The 25,705-nt window shown below is 44.0% G+C and overlaps 1 protein-coding gene across 1 annotated transcript in view; it reads right to left on the reverse strand.

Moving 5' to 3' along the window:
- CAPN9 (calpain 9) overlaps positions 1-25,705 on the reverse strand; it is a 361,781-nt gene that overhangs the window by 222,250 nt on the left and 113,826 nt on the right. Inside the window, exon 5 of the mRNA XM_085612050.1 lies at positions 23,892-24,060. Coding sequence (XP_085468176.1) covers positions 23,892-24,060 — 169 coding nt within the window. The remainder of the gene's footprint in view (positions 1-23,891; positions 24,061-25,705) is intronic.

A 25,705-nucleotide genomic window follows, 5' to 3' on the forward strand; every position in this document is an offset into this window, starting at 1 on the left:
TTTGAGCAGAGTGTGCAGAGTCACAAATCATTTTGAAAGCCAATGCCTTTAGCTCCAGTGATGAAGAAAAACATGAAGATCAAGATGCCTTATAGTGTTTGGTATGAACAGAATTGGTTGATTCTGAATGATGAGCTGGCAGGGAGTAATTCATAATGACAATTCATAATGACGGTGCATGAGGCGGTAGGAGGACTGCTTACTTGATGCAGTCCTAGAGGTAGACCAGTGTCGCCCATATATTGACAAAGAAGTCAGTACCCATCCCGTTTCATTTTTAACCGATACGGGGCTACCCGTTCTGCAGCTCGTTCAGTGGACTACCCATTCTACAGTTCAATCACTGGAAGTCCCAAACCTACCCCTCTCTGTAAGAGAAGTCCAAGTTGTAGGGATCAGTAATAAACAAATTGTTACTCAGGTTAGAGCAGATGTTACAGTTAAAGTTGGGGAGACAGAGAATAAGCACCAATTTCTTTTTTGTGGTTCAAGTCCTGTGAACTTATTGGTGAGGGACTTGCTCTTCAAAATGAATTTTGTGAATTATTGCACTCCAGATGGTGTCAGCGGTGTAACAAAATCCACCGCAGCGCCCGTGGTGTGGGGGGCAGCTGAGCTCCAGGGAACCCCTCCAGCACTGGCAGGCCCCTGGCCTGAGAGCTCCAAACTGGGTCTGAAGCATGAGGGCCCCCCTGCATGTACTTTGCAGGGGGCGCCCTCTAGTTTTGGTGTGCCACTGGATGATGTTGTGATCAAAACATTAGATGAGGATTCCATGTTTAATTGAAACTCACCAGAATAGAGAGTTGAGTTTTTCCCAGTTTTTTTCAACCTTTATTATTGCATTTGTTGTAGTCAAAGAAACACAACACACAATGCATGTTACCAAGTGCAGGTTCCTCGTTATGCATCTGAGTTGATTGACAGTGAGGTCCCTCATGGAGTAAATGATATCACATGTACCACGTCTGTAAGTAAGCATAACTGTGCGTTACCCAGAACCTCACTTGGTAGCCATATCCTTCCTATGCAACGCTGCTCTGCATATACTTGCATCTCCAGGTCTCCCTGGTCTGATTCAGTGTCCGAGTCTCTGTGTTCATTAAACACGTCCATCATTAACCTCCAGGCCGCCAAATCCTTAGCAGCTCTGTCATCAGTCCGAGAAAGTCGCAGGTGTTGTTCCTCTGCAACCCCCCACTCAAGGACATCTCTGACCCATGGGGCTCCACTCGGGACCCCATCCACCCAATAGTCACTCTGATCTTAGCAAGAAGCAGTATTAACTGTAGGAGCTTTTACAAAATCTATGTCCCCTGGGCTTCACCACCATGCCCAGTAGGCATGCCCCGGGATTTAGAGGGAAAACAATGCCTGTGGCACCCTCAATACATGGCACCACCTCCTCCCAGAAGCAATATAGCCCTGCGCACTGCCATGCCAGATGCACAAATGTGTCACTCTCTGCCCCACAATGCACACATCAAGCCGCCCTACTGGGGTCAAACTCTTGTATTGTCCCATACAATTGCTCATCGTCAACATTGGGGCCGTAAGTATTAAGAATAGTGATATCCCTGCCATCCAATGTGCCCTGAAGGAGACATAGTGTCCCTCTGCATCCGCCTCACAATACACATGCCAGAATGGCACCACGGGTGCTATCCATATTGCCACGACCTGGCATATGAAGAATAGGTTGCAGAGAATAACTGGCCTCTCCATTTTTCGCTTACTTCAGAGCTTTGGTACCCATTAAGTGTGTCCGGTACCACCGGAGGTATGAATGAACTCTATCGTTTGGTGATACCCTTCAACCCCTTGATGTTCCAGGTAATGATATGAGTACCATCAGTCATGAACACGTGTGGCCCCCACCCGAATCTGGACGATCCATCCCCCGGAGGTCAGAGGGGGGACCGTTGCACCCGTCCCACCAAAAGAGATGCCACATCCCGCACCTGCACATGCACTGTAACAATTGACCCGGTCCTCACAAAAAACTAGGGAGTAAAACGAACAATAACTGACAAACACCCCCACATCAGACAAACCATCCCACAACAGAACTGTGTTTGCCCAATCTTCGTCTTGCTGCCAGGACTAATTGCCTAAACCCCTCCCCAAAAACAGGCCTAGCACTTCACATGGGTAGAGCATCCCCTGACCCCCCAACTTTGCAATATGAGCTTATGCCATATCACTGCGACACATGTTTATCAAAGTAGGTTCTTCTTACCTCCCATTAAAATGCCCCCTACAAAAGGAAGCCCAGGCTGATCAGACCTCTCCATCCCCCCCAGAGACATCACTTATCTCTATGTCTGCTGTTGGGTCGACTGAGTCCCTCCGGGGCTAATCCCAGAGGGGGAGGCAACTACAGCCATGGCACCGTCATCCTGGATGATGATAGTCAGGGAACTCCGGCTCTCACCCTCCTGGCCAGGTCTATGCGTACGTTCATGCCGGGCCCTCTAGTCTGAGTGGTGGGGTCCTGCCTCACCGGTACTTCCAGATCTGCAGGAGCCCCCTTTGCCCCAGGGTACCTTGTCCCACACCTCCAGCCACTGACATATGTCCTCATGCAAGTCAAAGAAGTGAGATTTGCCCTCTGAAATCACCCGCAGAGGGGTACAGGAGCAGGGGTGCCACCAATGCCCGTAGTGCCATTTCGACTGCAAAGAAAGGTGATAGACCTGTGGGCTGCAAGGTATCATGGATCCAGCACTCCACAAGCTTCTTCGCTGTGCCTCCCTCAGCCCTCTCAAGGAACCCCAGTAGGTGGATGTTACTACGGCGTGATCTACTTTCTGCCCTGAACGTCCTTCTGCCGGGTTTCAAGGCCGTACCTCCTCTACCGGTTACACCGGCCCATCGCTGCGGGCTTCCCCCACAACAGGCAGTGTGGTCGCCTGGCCGCATCAACGCGATCAGCCTGCCCCTGCTGGCACCAGCAAAAAGGCGGTCCCCAGCCGCCAGAGCGCTCACTCACTCACCACTCCCTCCTGTGGCCACCCAGCCAGTTGAGTGGCAAGAGCGATTGCTCGGACGAGGGTGTCCCCGGATGCAATCGCACTCCACCGTCCTCAGAATTCAGGTGCACAGCTCCTCGACTCACAGCCACACCTGCACACCTCAAGGTTTTTGTTTGTCAGCAGGGGCCTAATAGAAATAATAAAAACCAGGCCCTCGGCTGCCAGCAGGTCACCACCCATTGGTGAGTCGAATTTTGGCCAATCAGGTCATTGTGGGTGGCAAGATGATGCAGGATGGGATAGGTCAGCCAGGAGCTGCTCAAAGATGCATACTGTCGACCATCTTGTGTTACCATGTCCCAGTTATTCCCAGTTTTAGCAAAAGGAGACCTGCCTTTGGATTTAAAACATACTGTCAAAGATGAGGTAAGGGTTTTTACTAGAAACAAGATTGGATTTATTAAAAGAGCAAAGCAAGTTAAAATATTAGTTAAGCCAGTAGCAATATTTCTTAGTTAGTACTAGACAACAGAGACTAACAAAAGAGGCAGAAAAGGGAAAGAAAACAGTGATTGAAAATATGATGGAGCAGGGAAATATCTGGGAGTTACTTGGCAGTCCTTGTAACTCTCCTGTCATATGAATTAAAAAGCTTGAATGGCAAGGGTAAGCGTGCAACAAGATGAACAAGGTTGTTCTTCCATGTTGTCCAGTGGTACCAAGTCCAGCAGTGATTTTGTTTCAGATTCCATCAGATGCAGAATGGTATACAGTCATTGACTTATGAAAGCATTCGCCTCAATTCCTTTGCATGAAGAATCTATGGTTCCTTTTTGCATTTTAATTTAATAATAAAGTTCTCATGTAGTGTAAAATCCCACAAAGGTATACATAAAGCCCTTCAATTTTTAGCCAAATTAAGAAGAACGATCTAGAGAATTTGAAGTTGCCATGTAATTCAATCTTAGTGCAGTACATTGACTACTAGTCACATCTAAGACAAAGCAGGACTGTAAACTTGATACAATTGCATTACTAAATCATCCAACTGAAAACGTACATAAGGTTTTCCAACCAAAATGCAGTATTGTAAGAAGAAAGTCATCTATCGTGGACACCATATTGAAAAGGGTATCCGGAAAGTCTCAAAAGAAAATGTTTCTACAATTCTGAAAATTAGTCAGCCAACCACCCAGAGGGAGAATCGGATGATTCTTAGAATTGATTTTTTGATTCTTTGATTATAAAATCTATAGTAAGGATGACATGTAACGATGTCCAATTTTCTGTACCATTTAATGAAGACCGTTATGATGCCTTTAAAAAATGAAACAAGGATTTGTTTCATGTGGTGGCACTCGAGATGCCTGATTACAATACAAGGTTTTTTCATTTTTGCCATGAGAGAAATGGATGTGCACGTTTGATTCTTAGACAGAAACACGGATGTTTAATGCCCCCAGTGACTTATCTTTCTTCTGTATTGGATCCAGTAGCTGTAAGTCCTGCAAGTTGTTTGAAATCAGTTGCAGCTCTTTGAATTGCCATTGAACAAAGTGACAGAACTGCGAACCGCATTTAGTTGAAATTATTTTGACCGGAACGAGAACATAGCATATAATTAACAGAAGAATGATTCGTTATGAGCAGGTCATACTTTCAGCAGAGAACATCTCTATTAGGAGGTGTAATGTTCTAAATTGAGCAGAACTGCTTCCTATTTCAGCCAAGAGTTGTGAAGACAGGGAAAATTATGAAATTGATGATGAACCACTCCACAATTGCATAGAGGTAGCTGAGCTATAGTCAAAACCAAAGACCAGACATTAAAGAGATAGCTTGGAAATGGCTGATCTGATATTGTTTGTTTATGGTTCTTGCTTGAGAGACCATATGAAGCATTGAGAGCTGCCTATGCAGTATGTTCCATTTCTGAGACTTTAGAAGCATCTTATCTGCCAAACATAACTTCAGAATAAGTGGCAGAATTGGTTGAATTAACGAGAGCTTGCTGCATATCAGAGAATTTGGTTGTGACAATTTATACAAACTGCCTTTATGGTTTTAGAGTTGTCCATGAGTATATTCATTTGTGGTCACAAAGGGTTTTTATGGCATCCTCAAGAGCCCCAAAAAAAATAGTGCTCACAAACTGGATTTGTTCAAAGCCATAGAAAAACCAAAAGAGATCAATGTTGTAAAATGCATTGCCGATAAGGTTGGATAAGACATGATCATGCTTGGGAATAAGTATGCCGACCAAGTTGCCAAGATATTATGTATATCAGGATGAGACGGTTGTACGAGAAGCTGAAAGGAATGAATTGAGAACTAATTAGTTGTGAATTGAGAAATAAAGTGTTTCTCTATGAGTTTAATACAAACGTCTTTGAGTGAATTGAGAGATTTGCAGGATGATGGCCAAGAAAAAAATAGAAAATGGGAAAGACTTGGCTACAAGAGAAATTATCAGGATTTGTATTGAATGCTGAGCATAAATATGTCCTGCTGCATTTAATGTTGTAGCCAATGTGTGAGTATTTACATAATAGATCTTCTGCAGGTAGGGATAGTCTGATTAGAATATTTAACAAGCATTGGCATAGCCAATAGGTCTCGCTTTTGGGACCTTATAAGTGTTTAGCCATGCAACAGTTGCATAACTAAATACTTATAAGGTCCTAAAAGCGAGACCTATTGGCTATGCCAATGCTTGTTTCTGTTTATTACTGCTCTGTAGTAATGGCGGCGCACGGGTGCCACCATTACTACATAGAAGTAATAAACAGGAGAAAAAAAACCTGGCTAACGGAGAACATCAAAGCGGGCGTGAAAGTGAAAGTGATCGCAATCGCGATCAAACATCAAAGCGACCGTGCGGCCGCGAAAGTATGGCGCACGCGCCCGCGCACATGCACTGTAGCTCTAGGCTACAGTGATAGCAGTTTTTTGAGCCCTCACAAAAAGTCTCGCCAGACCAGCGCATGCGCGGGGTCAGGCGAGACCTAAAAAGAACAGCGAAAATACAGATTTGCTAAATGTTGCTGAGGATGTTTACAGTGAATGTTTAATATGGCATTTGAATAATCAAAGCAAAAGAACAGTTAATGCTGTGAACCATTTGGCAAAACAGAAGGCCCATTTACAAGACGTCAAGCAGATTTTTTTGAGATGCCGGATTGTTATCGTTAAAAGTACATCTTGATAATTATCTGCTTGTTGTCTAAATGGGTTGAGGCCTTTCCTACCAGGAGATCTGGAGCTGTATTACAGAAAGTGCCCTGTGAGTGCAATGGACAAGTGCACCTGCTTTGTGTACCCCAGTGGCACTTTGATATTACAGAAGGGGCCGAAGATGCTTATGCGTCCCCTTTTGCAATACTGATAGTGCTAGAACATATGTAGCGCAAGCCCTATCTCAAAAGGGCATTCCCTCATTTGCATGGGGGTGGTGCCCCATGAAAATGAGGGAATGACTTGCCTCTGTGCCTGCGCCGTATTATTGGCGTACGCAGAGGCAAACATGCCTTTAAAAGGTGCACTGAAAGTGCACAGCCAAAAGTTGGTGCTGCTTCATTACGCTTCCTAAAGGCAGCCCTCTGAAGGGTAGATGGGTGGGTCACTTGGAGCCCCCAGACATCCAATTACAGGTGGGTGCAGTCACTCACTGCACCTGGCTGCATGGGGATCTCTAATCTCTGCTCAAAGTGCAGGTGAGTTGCCGCTTGCACTGTAAAAAACAGAGCGGTTTTGAAGCAGCCTTTTCCACATTTCACCTGAATGCAATGGCCCCAGGGCAGCCCAAGTTTGCTGCTGCTCTGAGGGCAGAACGTTCTCTACAATAGGGAACAGTTTTCTTGTTTGCATCTGGTGCACCCGTTTGCATCGGGTGCACCAGTTGAAAAGTGCACCATGGCGCAAACAGGGAAAGATTTTGTTGACTTTCAAATAGAAAGCAATAATAACAAATGACATGGAAAAGCAAAAACAACAATAAAAGTGCTTCAGGTTGTTGTGCCCACCCACCATCCTCCCCAGAGACTCAACTCACATGGCTCGTCAAGGAGTCCAATGTGGAGGATAAGCCATAATAGTCCCACCATTTGCCCCAAATTTTGTAAACTTGATCCTGGCAGCCCCAAGAAATGTAGATAGGTTCTTCCAATTTAGTGCACTAATCATGGGAAGGGCAATGAGGCTTGCATATGTTCCTTCAGCGGCACTATTTTCGATAGCTGATGACATTGTGCTAGATTTTGCAAAGGTCTGGCTGATATGATGAAGTCTGTCTCCCATCAGGTGAATGTGGAGACAGAGGAATGTAGAGATATTGCTTGCTATGACCTCAACCCCAGCAACTGGATTATGATCTGAAAACATCTCAGAAACAGTTGCCTAGAGGAATTTTGGAATGTACTTTCCAGATAATATTGACGATGAACATTGCTGTAAAGTGTGCTCGTGTGTTGCAGTGGATTCATGCTGCTCACATGAAGAGGGTTAAGGTGGCAGAAACAGTGAAAGCATCAACTGATGAAGCAGGTGCAACTACACAGAGCCAAGTGTAAAGTCAAGCTCATGGCCACACTTACGTTTGCAAAGTGAATCCAGAGTGGCGTGAAAAGTTTTAAACTGGCGAAGTCAACTAGGAAAAGCAAAATAAAACAGTGAAGATTCAGGTTAGTTAAAATTTACTGATGAAGAACGTGAAATTCCTGAAGTCCAGTTTCAAGGCAGACATCAGCGTGAGAGCTGTTACAATGCAAAAGACAAAAGCATGAGTAGCAGCAAGACGAAGTAGTGTCTGATCCAAGCGGGGAAAAGTTGCAATTGAAAATCAAAGTTACAAAGACCCCAGAGGAAAGAAGAAGTTCACAGTGAACAGAGTAGACAAAGATGATCAAAGTTCAAGTTCAAGCTCCTTGAAGATTAAAGAAACTCTGACAAAGACTGTTGCTGAATGAAGAGAGGTGGAGGAAGATAATCCAAGGAAGAGAACTTGCAAATGAAAACACTGAACCAGAAGCAAAGCCTGAGAGACAAATACATTCTGAAACTAGTGGAAGTGAATCACTAGTGACCAAGAAATCAACGAGAAAGAGTACCAAATCGAAATTAAGCCTCTCCTGAATGGTTGTATTTAACTACAGTTTCAGAAGAAGAAGATGAAACTGTTGGATGACTATACGGTGGTGTATCAATGCCATTACAAATCTGAGAGTGAATCACAGACTGAGTTTGAACAGAAGAAGAACCACCTTGAATTGAATAAAGAGACTTTTTGAGATAAAATAGTGAGACTTCGGTTGAAGAAAGAGAATTGAAAATAGAATTGAAACATATTTTTGAAAATTAACTCTAGAAAAGAAAGCTAATAAGATATTTGGGGTTTTGTTTTGATTATTATTTTTAATTAAAAAAAGTCAAATATTACTGTTTTAAAGAAATGTTTTGTTGTCTTTTAATTTTTACCACAATAACGTTTTGTCTCAATTAGGAGATGGAGTGTGGCAAATGCTATACAATTGTAAGCTTAGTGTTAATAGTAATAATATGAATAGTTTTAGTGGGAAAGTCGCTGTGCTTACTTACTCCTGTGGAATATGCTTCGGTCACGCTAATGTTGAGATTACTGCTAATAGAGAATGAGTGCTAACATGAGGTACCAGTGGATAAAGAACATTGGGTTAGGGGATTGAAGCATAATGTTTAAAATGATTTGAGAATATGTAGATATTATGAAAGTTAGTGGATTTTATGTGTGTGCGCCTAGCTTCCTAAGTCCACAGAGGAGGGTTCTACATATGCACAGCTTCCTATTTAGTAATGACTTTATTGCAATGAATATAAAGTGATTTTAATCATTCCAAATTTCTTTCTCCTTATTTGATTGATTTTAATGTGTCTCAAAGCATTTGCCTACTAGAGAAATAGAGAAATCAAATATCTATTTTTTGGAATGATTGCAAACAATAGTATGATACATATACTAATCAATGTTATGTGTGTATTTTAGGTAGTGTGGAACATAATTTTATTTAAGAATACAATGAGAAAGAAGTTAAGATTGTGAGAAACTGGTAATAACAGAAGGATACATTAGAGCAGACAAAATATGAAGGGAAATTCAGGCTGTCAAGTTTACATCCTAGATTGAGAATGAAACAAGAAAGAGGTGAGTTGTTTATGGTAAGGTGTAGTTCTTCAAAGAGATGTAAGGTAGAATTTGTATGAGAAAGCATGTGTGATAGAACTTATAAATTAACTGGAGACTATTTACAAGGGGGGGCAATATTTTGAGGGGAATTTATGATGTATGTGGGAAAACTGCCTTTTTTAGTTTGCTGAGAAACTGGGGGAGTTCATTCTGTTTAGCTTTCATGTTTCCTGGAGTTTATCTAATTAATAAATTAGATAGTTAACATAGTTTGAGAAGAGTGAGGTGTAGTTTTGTACAAGTGGTTTTAGATATATTAGGTGGTATAATTCCTTCTGAATTAGGTGAATATTAGGCGTTTGTCTACGGTTGTAGATAGACTTGCAGTAGATACAACAGGGTCATTTAAGGAACCAAATGTAACAAGCATTTGCAATGCACTAGGTCTCGCATTTACGCGAGTTTGAGTTATTGACATTGCAAATAACAATGCCTATTGGCATTGTCATTAACAATGCCAATAGCTTTAACTCGTGTAACTGCGAGACCTATTGCATTGCAAATGCTTGTTATCTTAAGTGTTTTAACCCACGCCCTTAATTACATTGGCTACTCCCCTTTGAGAGACCCGCAGTTTTTTCATCCCACTTAAAGCCCTGCTTAACACTCATAAGGTCCCAAAGGCAAGAACTATTAGCTATGCCAATGCTTGTTTTTCAAAAATGCAGCCAGGAAGCTTCGCAGAAAGGTTTCATTTTTTCCAGTCAATGTTTTCGTTTTACAATGGAAAATAATTCTCACAACCTCCTTCTCTCAATGTAGATGTGTCAGTAAGTTTGCTACGTGGCGGATATTTCAATTACCTCTTCTGCAAAGTACCAAGGCATACATTTTGAAGCGATCTCGAAAGAACGTATTTCAGAAAACAAATATTGCCGAAGCCAACATACAGGCCTCCTACTTACTGCTCTTTTATATAATGTAGTGAACTGTAAAGCGAAGGTAGTACCTAAGGTCTTGATAAAGTAAATGTTTACTCTTCCTCGTAGTCCCTCCCACCTCTTCGCCTCAGAGCTGTGTGGCCGTAGTTTGAAAGTCTGGGGCAGAGGAGATGTAATCTAGCCTTGATTAAGAAACTCAAGTGTACCCCCAGCGGGTGAAGCGAAGATTTGCCTGCTAATGTCCTGTGAACCGATGCTAATGAGACCTTCAATATGTAAATCTGGGAGTTCAAAGGGGACTACGGGGTAGAGAAGCTGCGGGTGGCAGCTCGTCGCCGAGTGAGTGTATTACTGCCAATTATCAGGGTCTTCTGATAAACCATGCCTGCTGTAGGATATGAGCTCTGCAGACTGCCCTCCCAGGGCGGTGTCCAGCCCGGCGAGATAAAGCCCCGGAGTCAGGAGAGGGGCATTTGTGGAGCTTTTCTGGCGTAATGTCCAGAGCTGCCGTCTTCAGAGGGAGGGAGCCAAGTTCGAGTCTGGGCATGGGCTCTAACAAAACAATTAGAGTCATTGTGTAACGTAACTGCTGCTCATGTAAAGCCCTCCAATACTTTGGGGTCGAGTTCGTGCGATATAAAACTGCAATTTTTTTTTTTTCTAAAAACAGAAGAACCATCCATCAAGGTGTCAGATGTCAGATGTGGCAACTTGGTCCCCTGATGTAGCGAAATGCACATACTGATGTTAATCTTCGTCTGTGGGACACCGGGAGTAGACATCGAATTATCCTCCTATGGAGGAAGTGATGGGAGGTGCATACTGTATTAGGAGAGTCGTAAAAACGCTTTGTTATGATATAATAAAGCCAAGTCCCTAACAGCCTGTTGGACTGCGGTTGCTGCTCCAGAGTCATGTTTGCTGTACTGTGCAGACAACAGTGGCGTAATGCAAAACAAGCGCGCACTGAAGCTGACGAAGTGGGAGGGGGGAGTGGGGGCGGGCACGCAGGCTGCCAAATGGTGCGCTGAAAGTGATCGCGATTGCGATCACATCACGGCGAAAGTGAAAGCAAACGAGTGCGTTCAGGCCTCCAAATGGTGCGCGCGCCCGGACGGCGCACATGCACTGTACTTTTGAAATATTGCGTCATCTATCGTTGTGTTGACTGGACAGTTTTAGTGAGCAGCATTGCTCACATGGCCAAGTACGCCGCAATATTGCATGAGTGTCAAAAGCACAGTATGTAATAATGTTAACATTAAAAGCTTATGATCCTGGCAAAACTTGTGCTGTGCAAATTCGCAATGTAGTTTAATGGCACGGCAAGATGCAAATGTCTTTGAGAGTCACAGTGTCAATATTGTGATTACGTATGAATTGCAAGAAAAGGGGGGATGGCAAAGAGGTTCTACATTATTCTTGGAATCTGAAGGAAATGTATAAATGCTGTAGGATTTATCCAGTAGGCTCCTGGCTGCCCTTGTAAGTCGGCAAGGATTCTCATAGTAGAAGCTGTCTGTGACTGACAGCAGTGGAGAAACAGACACATTGGTGAAGCAGACACTGCTCTCATGGGATGCTGCATGCTGCCCCGGATGCCCTCTCCGAAGAATTTATTTTGGCACTGCAACCCTCGTCCTTGCAAGTGTACAAATAGAAGTTTCCTCCCAGCAGGCCTTTTGGGCACTTGCAACGCCAGCTCAAATTAAGCACTGCTTGCAAACATCCTCTGTGCTGTATTGATACATCCTGTAAAGACCAAATAAGTGGCTGTTCACGTCGCAATGCTTCGCTGTGATAACACCCGCCTAACGGTGTAGCTGTCATTGGTGCAGCAGGGGCAGTGCCACTGAGGTCCATAGTCTTGAGGGCCCTTTAAACCCTGTAAATGCTGTTGTATATTACTATCCCAACGGCAGTCAAAGTGGCTATTTTCCATGCTTCCACTAGGGCCTGTGGCATCCTCACTACGTTACTGACCCAGACAATAATACATCAGTCTCAACATGTTCCTTAAGAAGTGTACGATGCTCGGGGGTTTCAGCCTCGCGCAAATTAACAAGCAGGCAGCAACCCTTTCTGTGCCAGGCAGTTGCACTCAACATGTTTTGCTTACCTTTATTTGAGAATGTGCGCTTCAGGAATGTGCTTTGTGGTGCACCACCATGTTTACTAGCACAACACAAATTCCATGTGTCACGAGATAAATTAACATATTTTGTTTTCATTTCACTGGTTGAAATTCCATTCTGAAATCTGTGTAAAGGCGTTTTGCTAGTTTCAGTTGCTGCACTGGGTTTTACAGCATTACGTATTGTATGCCCAGTAGGAAAATATAAGGGGAATTTTACAAGTTAACAAAAAAATATGTAGTAGAAAGGCACTGGCACGATAAACAGTTTAAAAATGCAAGCAACTCGATTTAGCTGGAAATGTCTTCATAGCAGATCTTTAGATGTTCAAAAACTCACATCCCAGAAAACATTCACACCAGGTGCAGAGAAATAAAACAAACCCCAGCCTGATGTATCGGTGTAGACTTGTGTTTAGATGAGAATATGTCAAAATAATATTTTTTCAGATTCTCTGTTAGACACAACTTAAATGTGCAACAGCTGCCGAAAATGTATTATTCGCATCTGCGTTTATCACAAACCCGGGTGTGTGCACAACTTAATGATTCGGCATAACAATGACTGAAATACGACGACAGCTGTGCAAACGACGGTGCACAAATCAGTGTTTGCATGACAGCATATTGTTTCTGACATGGCTCCTTGACGTGTGGCACATTTTCCACATGATGCACACGGACATGTACAAATTGTTCTTTTACCCCACCCGTGCACACGTCTAGAGGGGTTGAGAGGGGTGTCACCCTGGTCCACTGTATTCACCACCCCTCCACGGAATCAGGAGGAAAGCAGGAGTCAAGAACTGTCACAAAGAACTTGAAAATGGACCAACGCTCGACCCCATCCCAAAATAGATCGTGCAAACAGCAAAGCGCCTGTTTTGGGGAAAAAGTAGGATGGAACTGTGATATTTTTGTACATTATGTAACTAGGCCCTTCAGAAGCCTGGGAGGGGCAGGGGTCATTATTCTACAGGCCCCGTGCATGTTGAGAGCCCGTGTTCATACTGTATTAGAGTCGTAAAAACGCTTTGTTATGATAAAGCCAAGTCCCTAACAGCCTGTTGGACTGCAGTTGCTGCTCCAGAGTCATGTTTGCTGTACTGTGCAGACAACAGTGGCGTAATGCAAAACAAGCGCGCACTGAAGCTGACGGAGTGGGAGGGGGGAGTGGGGGCGGGCACGCAGGCTGCCAAATGGTGCGATGAATCACGGCTAAAGTGAAAGCAAACGAGTGCTTTCAGGCCTCCAAATGGTGCGCGCGCCCGGACGGCGCACATGCACTGTACTTGGAGGCCTGAAAAGCCACTGTTTGCACTTCCGAAACTCGCTTACTATAAGTCTCGCCAGAACAGCGCTAAAGCGCTGGTCAGGCGAGACCTAAAAATGGTAGCTATTAGGGCGATGGTGAGGCAAAATTATCTAGCCTTAGCTATTTTCTTGGTAAAAGAGGGATGAGTTTGTAAGGTGATAAAAGCTAAGAGATGCTGCACTTTTATACCCAATAATAGTAGGTATTGATTATTTTGTGACAAATTGAACTAATCTCTCACATGAGATTACATCTTTTGAAAAACCTAGTTTATGGGAAACTGTACGTTCATGGTTTAATGAGTTAGAAGAGTTTTGATACGGTAGGCGAATGGTTAGGTAATTTAATTGATAATGCATTACAGGCAATACTAACGCCTATAGTAACCATAAAGATTTGTGCAATTATTCTGTTTCTTTTGCTAAAATGTTCTGAGTGTATGATTAGTGGGTATAAAAACAAAGGTAAAGGTGAAAATAGACTGAAGAAAATGAAAAGGTCAATAGAGATGGAATTAGAGAGTCTTAAAGACTATGTCTACAACTAGATAAAAATGGCAGAGATCAGTTCTCGGAAAAAAATTACAACGTCTACTAATTGGTGACTGATTAATAACGTTTTATTAATCTGTTTTTAGTCATTAGAAAATAATCAGGGGGGAAGTTTGCGAAAGATTTTTTTTAATGCACAACTTTGGGTGTCAAATACATTTTTAAACACTAATTATTTTTTAGATACATCTAGTTATGATGATGAATTATTAATGTTACACTTTAAACGATTTTCATCAGACATTTAGAAGTCTGTTTATTATTGTCGTTTGGCCATGCCCACTGTACCTAGACAACAAATTTATTAATATGGATGCTGATTTGGTGTTCTATTTATCTTGCTCCTGCTCATTACCCCTCCCAATCAATGTCCCCTTGTCTGTCTTTCCTCCTCACAGTCTTCGCAGAGCATAGGACACTGTGATGCAATTGGTTATTTTCCTTAGAGTGCATGAATTGTGAAATGTATTGTGAATGAAACCTTCAACGTGTTCCAAAAGTATATACATTTTAAAGACATTTCCACAATAGTTCCGATGTGGGCCTGGTAGAATACACTGGTGTATGGATCTTTGTTTGAAAATGTTTCACATTGTGTCATGCATCTCTGGACAGCAGCAATCCAGAAGCTGCTGGAGCCTTTCATAAACGTGGGCTAGTTTTATGTGCTTTATGATAACATTATAACTTCTGGCTTATCCAAAATGTGTTAACACTAGTCAAGCCGTACCGAATTCCCAGCTTTTGCTTGTTAACTATTCATAAAATGAGTATAAAAACCCCTTGATTCTGGGGTGAACCATATTTTTGATTTCCCTCTAGGGATGCGGTCCATTCCACCTATGGGTTTTGCTGTTCATGGGGACTTAGAATAGTTCTGACTTCTGACTGTGTACTCTGTATCTGAGCAGTAATGGCATATATTCTACATTTCTCTATTGTGGTTCATTTAAGATTTTTGTATTAAAACCCTTCAAGTTCTCCATGATTTAGAAATCAGTTATTGAGTGCTCCCAGTTACTCATTCATTACCCTGATAAACTAATGTTGATCTGATATTCAGAAGGGCATCTTTTAACACTAGATCAGTAGTGTTAATCTGGCAATGCATTTTAGGAAATTGCACTGAATATCTGACAAGAAAATAAAACAAATGTATTGAATTACAGTGAAGAGAAGTTACAGAAAGAAATATATACCTATGTTTTATAGGCAGATATAAATATACTAATACTTGGTAGAAAGGTATATGCAAGTCTGACTCTTTGATTCAGAAAGCACGCTTTTGTGCATGTGCCATTTGCTTGCCCAGTCCCTTGTCCAATACAAAGTGGCTCAAACAAAGACACTACAAGCTCTTCCCCAAAACTGTTCCATTTACAGCTAAACACAGATGTTGCTGTCCGACAATAAGCGTTATTACCATTTGTGCTTCACCTGTGCTATCTAATGCAGGTATTGTAGCCCCAAGACATGGAAGCTACATTTACATGAAGAATATGAATCTGCCACCAGTGCACGCAGTAGATGCATCACCATCCCCTGCATTGCAATGGAAGCATTACTTTGCCAACCAAAGGACATGTTGAATATTTATTTGCCCTTAGATATACTCCAATGGGATTTCCCTAGTTGTGCTAAAATACCACTGTGCCAAAGCTTAAAAAAGAGAACTTGCAGCATGCATTAACAATTTAAGAATTTAGCCTGTTTTTAGGTCGAGTTTAGGCAGCGCATTCGCTGTCTCTATGAGACCAGCTGTAATCTCTTCTGTGGCTCTACATCCCACCTATACACTGTCATTCCTTCCTTTGTCTGTCCTTCAAAAATTATTCATGGCTACTGGTCAACTCATCTTTTTTCTCCCATCTTCGTGGCATTGGTATCCTCCCACGCAGCAGCGCCTAACTTCTTGTATATGTATGCTTTCATCTTTATGGGTTGTTTGTTAGGGACTCTTTCAGTTCTTTCAGTCAAGCTCTGTTAAGTGCAGTAAGTTGTTCCTGCCCCAGCGCAGCACCTTCACCAGTCTCTGCAACCCTCTCCCTCAACATTGCTTCCCAGCCCCCACCACCTCATCCAGGTCACCACTTGCCATCCCAAAGCCCCCCCTGCAATCCCCCTTCACTGCTTGTCATTCTGTTTTGTTCTTTGGTTACTTGCACTTTCCGTTCTCCACTGCTATGCTTCGTGTCTGTTCCATTCTTCTAGCATTCCTCCTCCCTTTGCTGCTTCATCTGAAAGTGCCTTCCCCGGTGTATATCTCCGCTGTTGTTGTCATGAGTCAGACTGGGGCATTAAGGCATATTTTAGAAACAGACAGACAACAGAATTCATGACTACATGGTGACTTTCATTCATGTTCGTGTGTACCATTGTTTGACTTTTTTTGTTTCTATATTTTTAAACTAAGTTCTTCGGCGGAAACACCAATAGTGGTCCCATTTTTTCCGTAGCAAAATGTAAGTTAAATCAGGTATATATGGGTGAGTCTGTCACAGTACCGAAAGCACCGCATTATTAAAGGATTGCGCCTGCTACGCTATGGGTAGCACCGCATTATTCCACAAGTGCGTTTGCCACGCCATGGGTAGCACCGCATTATTACAGGATTGTGCCTGCCACACTATGGTTAGCACCGCATTATTCCACAAGTGCGTTTGCCACGCCATGGATAGCACCGCATTATTACAGCATTGCGCCTGCCAGCTATGGGTAGCACTGCATTATTCCACAAGTGCGTTTGCCACGCTATGGGTAGCACCGCATTATTACAGGATTGCGCCTGCCACGCTATGGGTAGCACCGCATTATTGCACAAGTGCGTTTGCCACGCTATGGGTAGCACCGCATTATTTCTGGGGTGTGTTTATCATGATACTGGAAAGCATCACATTATTCCAGGAATTTCTCTGCCACTTCACCTTAGAGCACCGTATTATCCTAGGAGTGTCTCTGTCACGGTACTAGAATGCACCACATTATTCCAGGAATGTCTCTTCCACTTCACCTTAAGGCACCGCATTTTTTTAGGAGTATCTCTGCCACGGCACTAGAATGCACCGCATCATTCCAGGAATGTTTCTTATCCACTTCACTGTATAGCACCGCATTATTGCAGGAGTGTTTCTGTCACAGTACCAGAAAGCTTTGCATATTCAAGGGGTGCGCTTGCACGGTAAAGGAAAGTATGCCCCCTGGAGAAGCACAGTGGGGAATGTCCTGGCGTGTTGGTGCCCCAACCGGGCCCTGATTCTGAAAGACGGAAGGGGGGCTCTCACATCCATTCCGCGGTATTCTCAGTCTGGAAGCGGCCCTTACTTACGAGTTCTTCACTCTGTTTTCTCTCTTTCTGCCTTGGAATGAAAGGCAGACTCCTCACGCACAGCTGAGAGAGTTACTTGCTATAGAAGTTGCATTTTTTACTGATCCATGTCAGGACTCTTTTGCAGAAGACTGTTCACCACATATCTGGGGCATCATGAGGATGGTACTGGTGCCCACTGTAGCCCTGCCAGAGGAGCCCCTCAGACTCGAAGCAGAGGGGTCAAGTACAGTCTCCGAGGACCTGTGGCACTGGCTATCAGGTTAAAGAAAAGCTTCCAGCCTAGATTCATGGGCTGCCGTCCTTTTACCTGATTCCATCTGTTTACAAATATTACACACAGATGGACATAAGCGGTGATGGCCAAGGCGTGAAGGTAGCCGGACCCAGTAGTGCCTGTATCTCAGCGTGCAGAGGTCTCATATGATATGTATTTGTATAGCGCACAGATGGCGTCTGAATCTGTTAAAGGCCCACAGTGACGGTATGACGTCAGTTCACGCAGCTCAGCCGGCTGCACGCCGCACTAAAGGCTTCAAATGGCCTCTATCACCCTCTCTGCGCTCCTCACAGATAAACCTGTTGTAGAGCAGATACCAAGGAAGAGAAAAGCCAACGCTAAAGAAGGCACCGGGGTCACCTATTTTCGTGACTTGCTGCATAGACGATGATGATGCCAGTAACAATGGAAATAACAACAAAAACAGACTCACGGGGAGAGCCGATGCCGAGACTCGAACCCACTTCCCCAGTTCACAAGTTTGAAGTATTGTTCCTTCGTAGTTCCTTTCAGTATTTTATGATATTGGTAGGTACATGTTAAACATAACAAAAATACTTCCGTTGTTACGGTATGAACATCTCTTGCAGGGTAAATGTAGTCCAGTGCAAAACTCCTTAATAAACAATTAGATCACAAAACACTCCAATGGTGTGTGAGGTTTGACAGCATAATTTCCCCCTGGTGTTTGGTGAAAGGTTTTGATATGTAAAAATATCACTTTTGTCTTCTGTCAGCCGCTCTTAGAATGCTCAGCATCAAGGAGTTTAAATCGCAGACTGCATGTTTACTGAGCATGATAACAAGGAGACCTGATTGAATCTCTGACTGAAGGAATTTAAGAAAGAGGCGTGCCTGTATGCCCCAGGTAAACAGCTTCTTTTCTAGTGACTGACAACCGCCACCAAAGGGCCGGACTGGGAACCAAAACCGGCCCTGGCAAAGTGCTCGGCCGCCCCACCCCCCCCCCCCAGCAGGGGGGTGGGGGTGCCGCCGAGCTCTTTGCCAGGGCCGGTTTTCGGCGGATTTTGTTACAGGGCCGATTTTGCAGCTATGCTGCAAAAACGGCCCTGTAACAAAAACGGACCCCAAGGGCCCAAAACCGGCCCCCACCCGTGCGGCGCACTGGGGGATTGCCCAGTGCCCGCTGCGGCCAGTCCGGCCCTGCCTTTCAGCAAGACTCGGGGCAGCAGGGCGTCCTTGGCAAAATATTTAAGACTGCACTTTGGTTGAAAAACTTTCCATTTAGTGTATCAAGCAAGCACGTATTCCTAAATCACAATGCATGACCCCGTGTGCAGTAATTGTATAGCTCTATTCAATCCCTGGTTGTGAGACCGGCCTCGTGGCGTGCGCCCTCCCGACCAGCAAGTTACCCTGCAACCACGCCGAACCTCGTTGATACTGCCTTCCGGCTCCCGTGGGCCAACATCCCGAGGGCCGTCCAGATCCCCAACACGCATGCCCGGCCGAGGGAGAGCGAAACCCCCCCCCAAACCAGACCGAGAGGCGCCGATCCTGTCACACCTCTGGTCTCTCCCCGAGGGAGGTTTCGACCGACCACCAGGCCCCCGGGGAGCAGGCGCCTCGGCCGCTGGGTTTCTGGAGTCCCTCCCGGACCCACCTGAACAGATCAAAGGGCCGAGCGACAGGAAAACCCGACACACCGCCCCCCAGGCACCAGACCCCTCTCCGCGAGGACTCCGGACTTCAAAGAGGAGGGGGAGTATAACAAGGGGTGCTGAAGGGACGAGAGCAGAGAAGACCTGGACTGACGAGAGCCTGCTGACCTGGTCGCGGCTCGATCGCTCCCCGAACCGAAGAACGCTACCCGAACTCTGAACCATCTGAGCCCTGCTGACGCTGTCGCGGCTCCCCGAACTCTGAACCATCTGAGCCCTGCTGACGCTGTCGCGGCTCCCCGAACTCTGAACCATCTGAGCCCTGCTGACGCTGTCGCGGCTCCCCGAACTCTGAACCATCTGAGCCCTGCTGTCGCGGCTCCCCGAACTCCGAACCATCTGAGCCCTGCTGACGCTGTCGTGGCTCCCCGAACTCTGAACCATCTGAGCCCTGCTGACGCTGTCGCGGCTCCCCGAACTCTGAACCATCTGAGCCCTGCTGACGCCGTCGCGGCTCCCCGAACTACAAACCTCCGGTGCCTGCTGAGTGACTCGCGGCCCGCTCGTCTAAGAGAAACGGCAGAGATTGCCGAGAGAAGCAACATCCCCTCAGCTCGAGGATTGAGAGCTGTGCGCCGGATACCTCGCAGAGACACTGATTCAAAGACTGTCCCGCTACCCCTTTTCCCTCATCACGAGATCGCTGCCGCTTGTGGCATTAATTCTACACCTGCCTGCCGGATCATAAAGATCCCTGACAACTACCGATAAAAGCATATTGTCTTACAACGAATTACTGTGTGGTGTCCCTCTATCCGAAGAGAGAGTAAGCGCAGCGTGTGCGATCCTAGGTACGAGACCCTTCCAGGAAGGGCCTCCCCGCTCTTTCTCGGCCTAACTCTGGGAAAGGTGGGCCTCCGGGTGGTCGGGAACGCATTCCGTAGCCTCCCCGGGGAACGCCTTCCAACACTGGTGTTATTTCTTTCCTCTTTTTTTACTTCAAGAACAGTATTTGACACAAAGGTTGAAAGCTTCAATCATGTGATGTGCACATCAAAGTGACAATGTAGATAGAAACCAGGCTGGCTCGCTGCACAGTCTGCAGAGATCTTATCATGCACTATAAAAGTCTCCACAGGAAATGGGCTCTAAACACTGTGAATTGCCTAAAATGACCATATGTTACAGTGACACCAACACTTTAATGGATGTTTTCCACTTTGAATTCTCCCAGCTCTGCCCAGAAGAGAAACATTTTCATTTCAAACTGATTTGCCCAACGCTGTTCTATTCACTTTATTTCTAAATGGGAAATCGTGCGTGCTTGCTTTCAATAATATTGAATGTGTGCAAACAAACGAAATAGATATGTTCCTAAAAAGCAGGACATAAATAAATGTCATTTTAAGTCGTTTGTTAAGGATAAAAGCATATTTTGGAATTCATTTGCAAGAGCGCTTGTGTCAAACAGGAAGGCTTGATTACAAATGGCAATACTTTCAGAACTTCGCTCACAACATCACTTGCTAATGATAAGAATGTATTTTTGACGAGTGCTTGAGTTCATTTTCTGAGGTATGGAGTTAATACACACAAATCAAGTTGGGCACAAATGCAATTTCAAAGTGTTAGTCCATTAAAGTCAGATCGTTTGCCTTCAGCAATGCATGTTATGAGTGTCACTTGGCCTTGTGACAGTTTGCGATTCATGAATGGTAGCAAACAGCTGTGTTAAGAGATATAGGGCCATATGTAGGTAAATTACATTTACCGATTCTTAAATACCGAATTTTACCGATTCGGTATTTATGAATCGGTAAATGTAATGTAGGTAAACAATCGGTAATTATTACCGATTTGGTAAATATCGGTATTTAAGAATCGGTATTTACCGAATCGGTAATAATGCATCCCTTCCCATTCATTCCTATGGGCCTGGAGGCCCACAGGAATGAATGGGAAGCCAGTTACCATTACCGATTCGGTAAATACCGAATCGGTAATAGGGGAGGCATTATCATGGGTGGCAGGGTGTCACATTGACACCCTGTTGCACCCCTGATACGTGCATGTGTGCACATGTGGCGCACATACATGCCCTAAGGGCATGTATGTCTGCCACATGGCACTTTTCAAATGGCACAAAAATGCTTTTTGAAAGGTATTCGTCATTTACCATCAACTTGTAGTTGGTGGTAAATAACGAATCCAGACACCAATGATGCACTCACTTGAGTGCCCCTTACATAGCATTTCTGGATTCGGTATTTACCGAATCGGTATTTTACCGATTTCTTAAATTCCGATTCGGTAAATACCGAATCCAGAAATCAGCCACCTACATCGCAAATGCCTAAATACCGGTCGGTAACGGGATATTTACCGAATTTCGGCCGTTACCGACCGGTATTTGGCTACCTACATGAGGCCCAACGTGTTTGCATTAAATAATATATTATGTACAACTACTGATTACAAATTATGCAACCCTCCTTATGTGTGGTCTCTGTGCAGGCACAGACATATAGCATATTTAGTTTTAAAAGCCACAATATTGTTTGCATTTTACAGTGGTAGTGACCTGCGCTTTAAGCATGTCACTGACACTGTCCCAGCCCATCCAGTATATCCAATACAGAAACATGGATTTTATCACTTTGTATAAAAGGCACCATAGTTTTCACCTTTTACAGTGGCAGTGAGTTGCACGTCAAGCAGGGTTTTCCATTCTACTAACAATGCCCCAGCCCTTCCAGTCTTTCCAACACATAATCCCAGTTCACATGATTTCAGTACACGCAAAACTACATAAATACTATCCACATAATTCCACTGCACACCGTGCCACATAATTCCATTACACACATCCACTCTACACCACACAATTCCACTACAAACAATTCCAACCCAACCACCATAATTCCACTCCCCACCACTTACATCCACTCTACTCCATAATACATGGGTAAAAGACATTTTCATTTACAACGCCAATAGCTCTAACTCTCGCAAAAGCAAGACCTATTGGCACTGCACAAAATAAATCCAGCTTCTCAACATGCCACATAATTCCACACCATATAATACTACTCCACACCATGCCACATAATACCACTCCAAATCATCCCACATAATTCCACACAATACCAACAATTCAATGCTACACAATTCTCCACCATACAACACAATTACATTCCACATAATACCACTCATTGCAGCATAATCAAACTCCACATAATTACAACCTACTCATAAATGCACCCCATATAAATGCACTCTATGCCACATTCCAACAATCCAAATAAATGCTCTCCACACCATGACACAAACTTCTAATAAGCATATTTTCACTCAACCCCACGGATTACCTGGCCACACAATTCAACTCCAAACATTTCCAATACACACCACATAATTCCACACCAAACAACATATTTCAAAAACACAACACAAATACACAACACACCAAATACCCACAATCTACACCACAGATTTCCACATCATGCCACAAAATTTAAAAGCACACCACATAATTCAACTCTACAAGATGCCTCTCCGCAATACCATTCCACATAATAAACTCCATAACACACAATTTGACTCTACATAAATCCAGTACACGCAATACCATGTAATTACTATCCACATAATGCCACAGCACACCATGCCACATATTTCAACTACACAATGCCACACCATACCACACAATTCCAAGACACAGAATTGCACAACAAGAATTCCAATACAACCCATCTTTCCCATTCACTTCCACCAACCCTGTCATCTCTCTACTACACAACCACTGCCCCTCTCACTGCCACTACCCCCGCTCATTGTATAATCCCACTGCCCCCTCTCATCCCTCCCTCACACTCCCTCTCTTCTCTCTATACTGCCTGCTCACACAGGCTACCTTCTTGTACCTCCCCACACTGTGTACTGGTCCACCTCTAGCCTCCCCCCAGCTCTGGGTGCCCATCCCCCCTCTCTATCTCTCTCTAAATCTCTCTCACCCCTCTCTCTCGCTCTCTCACACACTCTTCCTGTCTCTCTCATGTGGTTAACTTCAGGTGTTCGAGCACAATTTCTTTCCTATGCCTTTTCAAGGTTTCCATCCCTCAAAATCACTCTCTCCTCCTCTTCTTGGGGTGTCTTCTGCGTACACAGGCGCTCTCTCGTTATGCGTTTGTGGCCTGCTCTCCCTTTCTTTCTCTCACACTCTTTCTACTTCTTGGTATGGAGTCTGTTCACCACTTCGTGCACAAACTACCTATCCCTCTCTATCTTCCTTTCTATTCTGTGCATTTCCCACGCCTATCTATTCACCATACCACATAATTCCCCTACACAAATACACTACACACCACTCAATTCCACCCCACACAATTCCAATCCATCCCACATAATTCCACTCCACATCACATATATCCACTCCACTCCAAAACCAAACACATGGGTAAAAGACATTGTCATTTACAATACCAATAGCTCTAACTTTTGCAAATGCAAGACCTATTGCATTGCAAATGCTTCTTCTATTTTGATTTTGCCCTTTCATGATATCTATCAACTTACTTAGTTATTTACTTACATCAATGGAGCAACCCAACATAGAGCCCCTTTGAATAGCTTTTCTTAAAATGTCATAGAAATTTGCCGGGACTGCCTTCAAATCGTACGTCTCAGAAACTCCTCCAGTGAAATCTTCCATTGCTTCTATTGTGCTACCACCTTTCAGGGCTTCGTAACTCCCATTTAGCCTGGAACAGACAGAAAGAAGTCAAACGTGACATCCATCTTTGGCAACGTACATAATATTAAGTCTAGAAGGTTACATCATATCATACTACAACACAAATTGGATGTATTGGTATACCTTGGCGTACGTGTTATGATACGTTTAAACAATTGCAGTTCCCTCAGGATATCTATACATGTTCCATAGCATTAAAGTTCGCCTACCACCTCCACTGCCTCAACAGGCAACATTTACCAAATTTAAAGACTGTCGGGTGTGTTTTCCATTGATTAAGACAGAGGTTTAACGCAGGCCCCTGCGGAGCAGGGAGTCCCCAAACCCTTCTAAGAGCCCCCATTCAGCCCAAGGCCAATTAACATCTGTGAGATATGGGAGACTAAGGGTCCTCTCAACACATTCAGCAGGTGGCCCCATCATTTTGGGTTATTCCACTAAATCCAAACATCTGCTTTCCTTTCATTTCTATACTGAAGTCTACAAATTCATGAGCAATAAACCTTCAGCTTTTGTGCAGGTTCTTGGTACCACTGTGCTTACCAGTTAGAAGCAAGACACAGATCCTGACCAGCATCACCAAAATATTGACTCAATCGTCTAAAAATGTGGATCTTTGCAATAGTAGCTCAGTAAAGTAAAATATTATGAAAATGTAGAAACAAAACATCAAATATTGAATTGTGATTTTAATATCAACACCTAAGGCATTATTAAGAACGATGAACCTAAACTAAAATAGTGTTGCACTAAAACTTGTCTTGCTTTTATTTATTATTCAGAAGCTGCTACCACACAAAGATAACTTGTAGCAAGATACCATCCCCTCCTGAAACTGTTTCACAGTCTTCCAAGGGTCTTCCAAGGGTGTACTTCCTCTGAGGACCACTGAACAACCCCAATCGCCTTTTCCCCTGCTTTTCTTGGGAAAGGTGCCATCTTTCCAGGTGTGAATGGGTCAATGTTGCCTCTATGCTAAGTTGGAACTAAATTCCACCCCCCCATCTTGCTGGTGTGGTCATATTGTCCAGTATTTAGGGACACACTGGCTAAGGCACTTTGAAACTTTGGTCCCAGCACAGCCAGTCTTCTTGCAATGCAAACTGGCTCCACCCCTTATAGTAGCCTTTAACTCAAGTTTCAGCTTAGTTGGTCCCTCTGATGATTCTCTACAAAGTAATCCAACTAGGATTAAATCTGTTTGGGAAGAGGGCACATTGCCTTGCAACCCAGCTGCCCAATCTTTAGTCCCTTCATGAAGTGATTGGAGTCCACAGGAAGTATAAGGAAGCTGGAGGGATATGCATCCACACATTATGCATCCTGTCTGCTGTGGCCACTGTAGCATGTTCTCTCCAACAATGGCATGACAATTACACTTTTTTAGGCTACAAATGACTACAATTTTAGATATGTGCAACCAATTGCATTCTTTACCTGCATAAAGCCAGTTCACTTTTTTCAATATTATGCAGTGTCAATCCATTGTTAATTTTTTCTTCTTCATTTTTAGTTTGCATTGTTTGTCTTCTTTTACAGACCATGATACATCACCTAGCTCCTAGAAAAGGCTGGAAGAAAAGTGTGCCCCTCCTTCCAAATACCCTGGAACTGCTCTGGGGTAGATACTTTTTGGTTACAGCGCGGACAGG

This window comes from Triturus cristatus, chromosome 6 (genome assembly GCF_964204655.1).
Source record: "Triturus cristatus chromosome 6, aTriCri1.1, whole genome shotgun sequence".
Classification (NCBI taxonomy): Eukaryota; Metazoa; Chordata; class Amphibia; order Caudata; family Salamandridae; genus Triturus; species Triturus cristatus.